Raw genomic sequence first — 11,826 nt, 5'->3', positions numbered from 1 at the left:
ACCCCGAGGCCTCGTACCGCCATACGATGACGAAGATAGAGAAATTTACTTGTAAGAAGCGTCGCAGGTGTTTCAGCTCGTCCAGAGAGCACGTAAGGTGCAAAGCATGAAACGTAATGACGATCAATGCACAACTCTACTTGCCATTGGGGGAACCTCGGGCATGGCAGTGAACACCGCGTCAGACACTTGGACCGCGCAGAAGCTGTCATCGCTGTACGACGTTATGAGACGTCGCTTACTAACCTGGTGTGCAGGCTTGATTGAAGTTCCGGACTTTATCTGGAACCGAGTCGATCCGCTGGGTCCCAATGCAGCATTGCGAACCAAGATTACTTGGGGAGTCGCATACCTCCACCGTACTGCGAGGGACTTCATAGAGAGCAAATCAGTTTGGAGTATGCTCCTGAAGCATACCGATACAAGATTTGACCCTTGCACGTCACTGCTCGAGTCCACCGTATTACTATACAAAGTGGCGGGACCACTCGTCAACAATCCACTCGGCTTTAGTCTCTTCAGGAAGGAATTATTGGAGCCTACCTGATACGCCTTACTTTTCGCAAAGCGAGCCGAAGAGACCACGGGAGAAGCACATCTCGAAGTACTCGAGGAGCTGGACAAGGTCATGACCCGCCACCTGATCGGGTGGACGGGAGAATATCCCGGACACTGGAGTCTGTTCCTTGGTGTTGCAGGCGCACCCAACACTCTTTACTCCTTGGTAGAAATGGATGTCTTTTATGATCTTCATCGATTTATCCTTGCAAAAATTGCCTCGGATTACGTCGAGTATCTCAACAAGGATAACATCAAGGAAGATCTCCCATTTGTTCGTGAGTAATTTGAGCCGGACCTATCAGATCCGAAGCACTTGTCCGCATGATAACATTGTTTGCCTGGGCTCGGAAATGGGCCAGATACTCCTGGAACACGACGCTGATCCAAAGGAGACATCTGGGTACGAGCGAAGATCAGTATGATGATACGTCTTGAAGCGGGCTATGGCTTTTGGCGAAAAAAAGTGGTTGCAGATCATGAAGTTCTTCTTGAAATCCAATGTGGATCTGAGGGGATATAGCAACAAGGTGGATAACACCCGAAGACGCATATTGGCCGTCGAGGGTTTTGGAGCAAAGCCCCCTGCTGAAGGTGCCTCATTGCGGGCCAGGGTTGACAAAAGCTGCCAGACAAGAAGAGAAACAAGATTAGACTTTGGGCGAGTGAGAAGCCTGGGTCTAGAAAGACGAGCGCTCACCAAGTCCGAATCTGAACTGAGGGGCTTTTTCGCCATCAAGACCTCGTCTGTGATCCGAAATCATGGTCGTAGTCCAACCGTTCGCGGATTGAAACTAGGAAGGGTTTCTTGCCTTGTCATTGGCGGCGGCAACAACAAGCTCAGCAACCGAGCCGTTTCCGGCTCCCGAGCTTGATTGGCTGGTGCAATGTAGGCAATGTAGGCAAGGTAGAAGGGACGGGTGATCTGGGCTTTTCGTGTCATACTCCAGGTATGAACGCAATCCTTCTCTCGGAATCGACTGAGATGATGAAGGGGGAGTGTCCTTCAAAGGAACAGGCCCGAGACAGAGGAGAACGACTAGTCAGTGGTGACCGGATAGGTATTCGAGAGGACTAGGTGCTGGCGAGGTGGCTTGCGCCAAGAGCAATCCGTGAATATTTTCAACTTATATGACCAACACGACTACCAGAACCTCCGAGCCTGCCAAAATCGACAAAGCTACCTTCAAGAAGGAGTCTAGTATTCTATCTACGGCATTTGCGTAAAGGTGTAAGACCGTTGGGAAGGAAATGGAAAAAGATTCGGAGGGGGAGAGGGTGGATAAACATGCTTCGCTCTGGTGTTGAATCATTGTTCTCCACGAGCCAGAAGGACGTTTTACCTCGTTTGATTCATATCATCTCCTTTGCCTCCAGAGAAGTAGTCTTGAGCAGATCCCTCTCCCTTCATCTAATTGTACACTATCTTCTTCCCTTCTTTGGTTTCTAGACTCTACTCTTTCGTTTTAGAATCTATGTACCAATTCAAACCATCATCACCTTATGATTTTTTCGAAAAAAGTCTTGAAGACTGACCATGCCCAACCTCCCTTCGTCTCACCTTTGAACCTAGTCACACCCTTCACTTTAATGTCATTGACCCCAAATGTATACCCACGACCATACAGCCCATTCATTCCTCCTCCAAATCCAGGGTCACAGATCTCGAAAGTAGAACTCATCGCCCAATTCCCTCCTCCTCCTCATCTGACTTGTGCGTGGCGTATATAAAGTAGCAAGCTACTTTTGAAGAAGATAATTTCTGGTAGTTAAACATTTCGAGGGGGTCGACGGTAATAAGTATGATAAATATTGAGAGGGTTGGAAATCAGATACACTAAAGCTGAGGGATGGAGAGAAGAGCGTGATGGGAGCGTCTGCTCATGAATTGGTCGGCGCTGGGCATGGGCTTGGGAGCGGCGATGAGGTTATGGAGTCCGGGGCGGCGGAGAGATGATTTTGGGGATGAGGGAGCCATGTTGGAGGCGGAAGGAGGAAAGCAAGAATCCGGGAAGTTGTAATGTGAGAATTAGGATCAAGGAAGCTGGGGTCGATGGCGAGGTGGTGATTTTTGAAATCGTCTTGATTTGCGGAGAGCAACTTTCGGCACTAGTCCCACGACGTCTCCACAAGCTTGATCGCTCAACCACCATCCACCCTCGCATCAAGGAAGAAAACAAAACCGCAACAATGTCTCTCAGCACCCCTCTCCGCCGCGCCTGCCTCCCCTCCTCCTCAATCCCCCAAACCCAATGCCGCCACGCGACCCTCATCCGCCGGCCCAAACGCCCCTACACCTTCACCCAACTCGTCACCCTCTCCGACGGCAGCACCTACACCCACCGCACCACCTCCCCGGCCCCGGTCTACGTATCCACAAAGGACACACGCAACACGCTGCTCTGGAACCCTTCGAGCCAGAAAATGCTGAACATCGAGGCCGATGAGGCGGGCAAGTTGAGGGCGTTTAGGGAGAAGTTTGGGAGGGGGTGGGATGCGGCGAGGATGGAGGAGAAGGATGAGGAGGATGGGATGGAGGGTGGTGCGGAAGGGGGGAGGGAGCCGGAGGAGAAGGAGGACAATTTGATGGATTTGATTAGTGGGTATGGGCTGGAGGCCGAGGCGAAGGGAGAGGCGAAGGGAGTGAGGCAGGAGAAGGAAAAGAGTGGGAAGAGGAAGGGAGGGCAGAGGTGACGGGGTAGGAGAATTGGAGGTGCGGAGGAAGAATGGTCGATTTGTTGTTCTACGGATTTTTGCATTCAGCATGGATGCGGGAGATTTTATACCCAATCGTGCACTGCTTCAAACAGAGTTCTATATTAGAAGTGTCAGGACCTGGAGCGCAAACCATTGAATCTGCGCAACTTCTCCGCGTTGCCCAGCCACATCAATTGCCATTTCTAGAGTGCATGTCCCTTCATTCACCTACTTGCTGCTGCTTCCCACGGGACTATCTCCCACGCTGCCGGGCTTCCATCGCATCGCTTCTTCCACTACCACAATCCAAGACTTCATGGGGCAACTCCCCTCATTTGCTCTTGTCCCTTCGCGCGTGACTTGGTGTTTTGAGTGACATTCTCCATAGTCTTTGTCTTATCATGGTAGCTGGCAAATCATCGGAGGTTTCCTGGTAATCCAAAAATAGGATCCTTTACTCAATCGCACGTCCAGAATCACTATATCTCTTCAACAAGTCAGCTTTCGCCAGAAAGAGAAAATGTCTGGATGCTTTAATACATACCGATATAGAACTATAGTAATCCAGGGTCAAAGCACACTTTGTTTGACCTGATGTAATTCAACCGGTCTGATAGCGTGCAATGCTTGAGCCGCAGGCGTAAAGTCTGCCAGATATCATTGTTGCGTGTGCTCAGTAGAAGCCCGGAGGTCTCTTGGCGACATTGGATTGAGGTTTTGAATCAATATCGCCAGCAGCCCCCTGTTCAGCGATCTTGTCAGCACCATCTGCTTCGGCGTCCAGCTCCTGCTCTTTTGGCCGCCCACTTTCCCCCCGTTTGCGGTCCTTGGCTTGCCACAGTTGGTCTACTTCTGCAATATTGCGTAATACTGATACTCGGATATGAGCTTCGCAGGACCATCAGGGATAGCTCGTGTAGCCACTTACCGTCTCTCCACTCCTGCTCCTGCTCCTCGTCTCCAGTGCCCAAAACCTTCTCAACATCCACGTTATCCCCACGCTGCACTCGATCCAGAACATCTTTCAGCTGTTTGATCTTGGCATCAGCTTTCCGGCTAAAAGTCGAGTACTCGTTCTTCAGTGTGAGCATTTGAATAGCGTTTGACCCGATGAGGAGGAAGACGCAGATGAAAAATGTTGCGGGGTTCCAGTCCTTCGAACGCTGAGGCTTGGCTGGTACTCGCGAGGTCTCCGGGCTTCGGAAAGCCTTTGGAATGATTGAGTGCCATACGGAGGGTTGGGCAATACGTGGTAAATTTTCTGTAGAAGTGGCATATGTTCGGCAGTTTTGGAAACGCGAGAGATTGACTGGTCGTAACAGATAGAATGATAAATGATGGGGCGACGATCTATACACAGCAGTCAGACGCTGGCAGTTCAACGTAGTAGACATTGTAAATATTGTGTCTGCTCAATTATAAGACATCCCAAGACTTAATACTTTACTTCTTACTTCCTAGTTCGGAACATCGGGACCGGGAAGCGCGACTTTCCCGAAAGCTTAATTGCCGCATTGTTTACTCGTTTTTGAGCCTCCGTCAATTCAGCTTCTGCAACACTGATATGCAGCATCTTGGAGTATGACTATGGCTTGCGTGCTAATCCAGTACTGCTACTTGCTAGAATACATAGACGCAGATTTACGATGACCCGAAAGGAGCTGCCAGCACGCGCAGCAAATATCCAACGTGCAGTAGCTTCAACCACAGCATGTACCTCTGCAACAGTAGAATCGTTGCGGTCCTTCCTTGCGCCTACCTTGAGTCCTGCTCTCCAGCAAAAGAAGCCATCCGCCAATGTTCCGCCGCCAAAAGGGAAAGGATCCTTAGCTCGACCAGTGAAAGCTGCTGTCGCGCGGGTCGGGAAACGGCCTGCAGTCACTATCCTCGAGGTCCCGGGAGAACAATCTGATCAAATACAGTCGCAGGATAAGTTAGTTCTTGCAACAGAGGTTGTAAATGCGACTTTGAAGTCCCTCACCGACGCTATCAAGGATCCTCCAGCAAGAAAGGTTACGCAGGCCAAAAGAAAACCACTTGCAAGATCTTTGTCGAGTTCCTCCTTTTCCAATGGACTCGAATCGCGAAGCCAGACACCTTTACAGTCGTTATGTGTCAATCGACTGGCCAATTCGCCGGGCAAACACAATCGTTCTCGACGCTCATCGTCCACAGCTTCGATGAAGCAAACGATGGACGGTCTGAGAGCTCAGGCGGAATGCGCGCGTGTTGCATTTGCTACTCTCCGCTCTCTTCAATGCCAGAAAGAGTCTTCGACCGCGTCGCCTTATTTGCAATTGGAAAGTGGTATGTCTGCCTTGATCGCCAAGATGTTAGCTTTGGGTTTTGACGACATTGCTTTACGGGAACTTCGAATTCTCAAGAGACGGCTTGAAATTTCTAAGGCTGCGTCATCTGATCAGGGCACTGCTGCTTCTGCGGGTCTCTGGAAAGAGGAAGAGAAATCAGATCCCAAGACCGAGACGCTGCCTGAGATGCTGAGATTCCGGAACACCAACGCCAGAGGACAGCTTTTATCTTTAATCGTCACGACGCAATTACAAGTGCTAAAGATTCTCCGATTAAGAAGGGACGCTTCCGCTACAGAAACCGCCTTCCAGCACCTACAATTCAGGGTACCACATTCTCCAGCGAACCTTATCCAGCGACAACTCGAATCGAATGTGCCTGGGTCCGAAGAAAAAGTTGCCCAACAATTGGAGTCTCTTGCTCAAGCACTTATAGCATTGTGCCCCACTATCTCTTTGGAAGACGACTACAAGTCGCTTGCGCCTGGCAGCAATGTATCTCCAGATATCACTTTTCAAATCCAACTCTTGGCTTTCCAGGTACGCTCAACGTGGTGGAAGATCTCGGGTCACCAAAGCGATATTGCGAAAGAGATTGTCGAACCTTTTTGTCGATGTTTAGCCATCTTCAGCGGTCGCTCAAAATTGACCAAAGTGGAGAAGTATGAAATCGCAAAAAGCGCCCTCGAGGTTATCAAAGAATGCGTTCAGAGGGTGAAGGGATTTCGGGAAGAAATCCTGTTCAAGACCTATCAAATGTTGGCAGAATCAGCCCAAGAAAGCTCGCAGTATTCCCAGGCTGTTCGCTGGGTCAGGACGGCAAGAGAATGCGCCTCCGAAAGTGCGTTATCACGGACGCAGTTATGCGACACAAATTGTCGATTGGCCAGCCTTGAACTTCGATCGCTGGATTCTGAGCCTAGCGATAAGCTCATTGCTGTGTTGAGAGATGCTGCCAGAAGCCTTGAAGGCGACTTGCAGGGTGAATGTGCAGATTTGGATGAGCTCCTATTAGCCGTTGCTAGCCTTAGAAGATCCGCGTTCTCTTTTGTCCAGGACAGCCACAAGTCATCGAAAGCCAAGGCGATAAGAGCTCATTCCGCGCTCGTCAATGAATGCTCAAATATCGTGTTGTTATGTGCTAGGTTCTTAGTCCGTTATGTCGGTAGTGGTAATATCCGAGGAGGGCATGAGAAGACCACAGTGCGCCGTGATCAGCGAAGGAGACTGGCAGCTAGATTTGCAACCCCAACCATTGAATCAGTCGTGGCAATGGCTCGGCTCTCTGCTGACTCGGAAGCCGGAATCTGGAAATCTCTAGATATAGGGCTTCAAGACTGCTCTAGACTTGCATCGAGTATCGCAGACTCTAATGCGAATGAAATTCGCGCTACCGGCGAGGACACTCGAGCTTCATCCTTCTTTATATCAATCTCTAATGCTTACTGGTACCGTTACCTGTGTATGAAGCGAGGGGCAACAGACGCGAAATCCTGCAAGGAATGTCTCCTGGTGTCAATCGAATTTATCCGAGATCGTCCGTTGTGCGAAAAGCTGGCAGGGTCTCTACCTTTGAAGCTCGAAAAGTTGGGACAGCTTTGCGAAGATATGCGAGACTATAAGAAGGCCGTGGACTCATACGAAGAAGCTCTTCATATTGAGCTTGATTCCGGTCTCCTTCGGGTAGCCATGGAAGCTGCAGCTATCCAGTCAATACCGTATGTGCTTGAGCTAGATAGCGAGCTACTGCCTCTTTCTCGAAAGCTATCGGCGTATCCTAGGGCAGCGTTGAAAGCTATTCATCAAGGTTCTCGACAACAATCGTTTTACGAGGCAGACGGGCTCTCTGCAAGTGAACGTGGGGTTCTGCTTGAGCAACAACTCGTATCGCTCTTAACAACTCTAAACGTCCAAGGCCCACTATCGACAACTTACGACGCATTGAACGACATAAGCACGTCATTGCTATCCACGTACAACCAAAACAAATTCCCAGTGCGACGTCTCAGGGTTGTTGTTCGTTTGCTCCGTTTACTTCTGACCGCTCCTGGAGCACTTAGAAATAGTCTCGTAGACAAATTGCTCGAGGAACCCACAGAAGCTGCAACGGGTGCTCATTTCGATATGGGTTTATTGAGATTCCTACCGCACCTCACCACATGCCGATGCCTTCTCATCACTCTGCGCCGAAGAGTCCCCAATTTCGGGGACCTGGAGTCAGTCATTACATCGTGGTCAAAGTTGGTCCAAGCGATCGTCGACTGGGATTCGCTCCAAACACAGGTATATGACATTGCAGATTGGCTGGTACAGCTCGAGATGTTGGGCGAGTACCTGGAAATGCAGGGACTAGATTTGTACAGAGTATCAGCCTTGAATATCGCGGTCGTAATTCACCAAGCTGCATTATCGGTGCCATGCTCAGCGCTAGTCTCAAAGCTATCTGAACTGGGCTTACAGCACGTGAGGCTTGGATATAATGGTCTTGCTGGTTCCGTCCTACACAAAGCGCAAAGGTATCTTGAAGCCTCAGATTTTTTCGGTAAGGTCAAGCTGAGATGGCATCTATCATACGCTGAGTACGCACTTGCCAATGGGAATTTGAAGACCTGGTCAGAACCTCTGCGCTCCACATGTGAATTTGCTAACCTCAAGCAGCAAGGAGAGTCTGGTGCGAGCCCAAGAGCTGCTTCATGGTGGTACCTGTACAGAGAAACCCGAAAGAATGAGGTCCAAAGATTGGAGCGACCTGTCTCAATTGACTGCGGATGCATACTACGTTCATTCATTATTAGCGGCTGCAGAAGGTCAACCATCCAAGGCGCTCTTCTTCGCCCGATTATGTGTGAAAAATTGTCACCGATCATGGGCAATCCTAGAACGGAGTCAGAACAGAGTCGATGGAGCAATACGGAAGGGTCCAATTGAAAGCGAGAATGACCCTCTGGTAGATGGCATGTCGGAGTTGTCGATAGCTGCTTCTACTGAGAATACATCAACGTCCCATTCGATGCTTTCCGGTGTTGCATTCTGGACCCTTGTTCCTCGGATAGTCCGCGGCCTCAATCACCTGTCCCTGCTCTTCTCCTATAGTGGCCTTTATCCCGAAGTAAGGTACTACCTCCAACAGGGGCAGAAGATTGCAACAGCCGTTGGGGCTGCGTCTCTCAACAGTCAAACCACCGCGCTTCTTGGGAGTTATTTGATCCGCAGTGGAGGGGTTGATGAAGGTGTGTTGCTAGTACAGCAAGCAGAAAATCTAGTCTCTGGACTTCCGCGCGATCGACACTATGCGTCTTTGCAGCTCTTTTTGGCTTCTCATCATACCAAACAGGGCGAATTGAGAGCTGGAAAATCTGCTATTGGCGTTGCAGAATCGACAATTGAGAATCTGGTGGCAAAGAGCTTCGTAGACAGCTTAATCCAAAGCCGCTCAACGGCAACAACTCTCGAGATCGACATGAGCGCACTGACTCTACAAGGGGCTAAACCGGCACGACCGCCTCAAAGAAGACAACAGCAGAGCATCTCGAAGAAGCCCCAGAGCAAGTCAGTCGCACAACGTGACTCTTCAAACTCATCACCGGAGGAAGCTCCGGCAGTCGAGGTGTTTGCCTTGCACCGTATGAGAGGCGAGATTATTCGAGCGCGCATATATGCAAAGATGTCCGAAGGCGGTCTCGAAGCAGCCGCTTCGCTGTTGAACGAGAGAATGGCTCACACTCGTGACCAGCAGGACCTAGTGCTGCAAGCTCTACTTGCATCACGAGTACACTTTCGCCAAGGACTCGAGCACTTCGTCAGCGACCCCGTCTTCTGCGTTATACCCGAGTCTACCATATCGTGTCCAGCAATCAAATCCTGTAATACTGACAGACAGGATAAGCAGAACAAATCTAGCAGCCCTCCAAAGAGCAGAAGCGCTACATTTTCAAAAAGTGCCACAGGCAAGGCGTTGGCGAGAAAGATCAAACCCAGAAGCCTGTCCCTGGCCAAGGATGAAGCTAAATTCCTTCGTATTGCGCAAGACGAGATAAGTAATGTCTTCCGATCAGCAACGACCTCCTCTTCTACGGCGACTGTGCATGAGATATCTGACGTGCTTGGGAAGATACTCATGGTACTATCTGCTGTTTCGTCGGCAAGTTCAAGAGCTTCGATTCCACCTGGAGTTCTGTCATACTTTCTAGGTGAGTCATCCTAAGCAGGAAGACAGAAGAATGCAGACTGACTTGTGTTCGCAGAGGTGGGCAGAATGCTTTCGATGACAAGGGAATCTTTGGCTATTCAGGTGGAGTGCAAATTGCCTAACGGAAAAGATACGTTCGATTGGCCAAACGACAATGCATTTGAGGGTCAAGAGAGAGCCCAGGTGCATGACATAATCGAACTTTCTACCTTTCAAGCTGAATATATCGATATCATACCCCAGGATTGGCGTGTTGTATCCATGACTCTGAGTCAGGAGCGAGATGAGATCCTCGTTTCCAAACTACGCTCTGGTCAGACACCGTTCATCCTAAGGCTTCCACTAAATCGGCACAATTCCTTAGACCAGGATGAGGAAACCTTCGGATATGATCAAGGAAAAGCGGAGTTGCAAGATCTTATCAGTCTTGCCAATATTTCGGCCCATAGTGCACAAGACCTGTCCCGTAAAGGAGCCAAGACCGAGTGGTGGGAGGGAAGAGCTACCCTTGATGCCAGGTTGAAGGATCTTCTTACCAATATGGAAACCATTTGGTTTGGGGGGTTCAAAGCTATATTCTCACAAACGGCGCAGAATCCGGCTCTCTTGTCACGCTTTCAGCAATCGCTCCAGAACATTTTGGATAAGCATCTACCATCTCGGCAGAGATTGGGACGGGGAGGCCAGTCAAATCGCGTGGCGCTAGATTTACGCGTGCTCGAGCTTTTCGTCGGCCTCGGAAATCCGAGCGACTCTAACGACTTGGATGAGCCTTTGGTGGATCTTCTGTACTTCGTGGTCGATATTCTGCAATTCAATGGCGAACGTAACGCTTATGACGAAGTTGATTTCGACTCAGTCAGTTAATACCCCACTCTGAATCCTAGTCTTGAGTTGCGTCTGCTGACTGCTTTTAGATTGTGATCGATATCACCGATGCCCTTCGGCACTACCACCAAGCTGTTGAGAACGAGCAAGGCAGTGAGTCGGAAAAGCATACAATACTCATTCTGGACAAGCATCTCCACTGCTTCCCATGGGAATCACTGCCGTGCATCAAAGATCACGCTGTGTCTCGGCTGCCTTCTCTCGGATGCTTAAGGAATAGGATCCTACAACAAAAGCCGAATCCAACAAGTTCCGATGGCCGGATATACGCCAGTAGGAAGAACGGAGCATCTGTACTGAACCCAGGAGGTGATCTGACGTCTACCCAAGGCAAGTTCGAAGAGCCGCTGCAGGAGCTTTCAGGCTGGGAATGCATCGTTCAGCGAGAGCCTACCGAGGCCGAAATGGTGACCTGCTTGGAGAGCAACGACATATTTCTGTACTTCGGACATGGTAGCGGTGGGCAGTACATACGGTCTAGGACCATTAAGAAACTCGACAAGTGTGCTGTAGCTCTGTTGATGGGCTGTAGCAGTGGAGCGCTGACCGAAGCCGGGGAATTCGAGCCCTACGGAACGCCGATGAACTACATGCATGCTGGATGCCCTGCGATGCTAGCAACGCTTTGGGATGTGACGGACAAAGACATCGACCGTTTTTCTCATAGCGTTTTGGAAAAGTGGGGTCTTTTCGAGGGCCGTCAGCCACCTTTATCAAGCAGTCCAGTCAAGAAAGGAGCGAAGCAAAAAGGCAAAGGCAGAGCCAAGAATGCTGAGAAGGTTGGGAGGGATGAGAGCAAAGCAGTATCTTTGGATCAGGCCGTCGCGCAAGGTCGAGATTCTTGTATATTGAGGTATCTAAATGGAGCAGCGCCTGTCGTGTATGGTGTACCTGTGTATCTTTGTTGATTAGCGAGATTGGGTAAAGAGCATTGGGTGGGAATCATCAATGGCACTGGGCAATAAGAGATCACGAGCGTAAGCTCAGGAGCACAGAGTGGGCAGTTACAGTTACCAAGTTTCTAGCCTTTTGATTTCACTTATTATTGAAAGAGCAAGGTGGTCTTGGTTGGATTGCAGGAGACGCGTCCTTCTCATGTTGGAGCATTATGTCTAAATCTCAGTCTCGCCATTACCACAGTCTATACTTTTCTTCTTTGCTTTCTTTTGCTTTCTTTCGTTTTCT

At 49.8% G+C, this 11,826-nt stretch overlaps 5 protein-coding genes across 5 annotated transcripts; 4 read left to right on the top strand and 1 right to left on the bottom strand.

The window, feature by feature from the left end:
* Nucleotides 1-163: 163 nt before the first annotated feature.
* On the top strand, nucleotides 164-844 carry HO133_004628 (uncharacterized protein; the record flags this gene model as incomplete). Its single annotated transcript, XM_037295544.1, has 2 exons — nucleotides 164-460; nucleotides 569-844. 2 exons carry the CDS (start codon nucleotides 164-166, stop codon nucleotides 842-844), a joined length of 573 nt encoding a protein of 190 aa, XP_037157545.1.
* Nucleotides 845-1,004: 160 nt separating this feature from the next.
* Nucleotides 1,005-1,433, top strand: HO133_004627 (uncharacterized protein; the record flags this gene model as incomplete). The annotated part of the gene is made up of 1 exon (XM_037295543.1): nucleotides 1,005-1,433. One exon carries the CDS (start codon nucleotides 1,005-1,007, stop codon nucleotides 1,431-1,433), a length of 429 nt encoding a protein of 142 aa, XP_037157544.1.
* A 1,315-nt stretch (nucleotides 1,434-2,748) lies between these two features.
* Nucleotides 2,749-3,252, top strand: HO133_004626 (uncharacterized protein; the record flags this gene model as incomplete). The annotated part of the gene is made up of 1 exon (XM_037295542.1): nucleotides 2,749-3,252. The coding sequence occupies one exon, from the start codon at nucleotides 2,749-2,751 to the stop codon at nucleotides 3,250-3,252; it is 504 nt and encodes a 167-aa protein (XP_037157543.1).
* A 676-nt stretch (nucleotides 3,253-3,928) lies between these two features.
* HO133_004625 (uncharacterized protein) lies at nucleotides 3,929-4,346 on the bottom strand (the record flags this gene model as incomplete). The annotated part of the gene is made up of 2 exons (XM_037295541.1): nucleotides 3,929-4,125; nucleotides 4,184-4,346. 2 exons carry the CDS (start codon nucleotides 4,344-4,346, stop codon nucleotides 3,929-3,931), a joined length of 360 nt encoding a protein of 119 aa, XP_037157542.1.
* A 555-nt stretch (nucleotides 4,347-4,901) lies between these two features.
* On the top strand, nucleotides 4,902-11,549 carry HO133_004624 (uncharacterized protein; the record flags this gene model as incomplete). The annotated part of the gene is made up of 4 exons (XM_037295540.1): nucleotides 4,902-8,176; nucleotides 8,223-9,754; nucleotides 9,809-10,611; nucleotides 10,671-11,549. 4 exons carry the CDS (start codon nucleotides 4,902-4,904, stop codon nucleotides 11,547-11,549), a joined length of 6,489 nt encoding a protein of 2,162 aa, XP_037157541.1.
* Between the last annotated feature and the right edge of the window lie 277 nt (nucleotides 11,550-11,826).

The sequence above is a fragment of the Letharia lupina genome, assembly GCF_014066315.1.
Source record: "Letharia lupina isolate WasteWater1 chromosome Unknown contig_2, whole genome shotgun sequence".
Classification (NCBI taxonomy): Eukaryota; Fungi; Ascomycota; class Lecanoromycetes; order Lecanorales; family Parmeliaceae; genus Letharia; species Letharia lupina.
The sequence above is the reverse complement of the archived record's forward strand: the minus strand, read 5'-3'. Positions and strand labels throughout refer to the sequence as shown.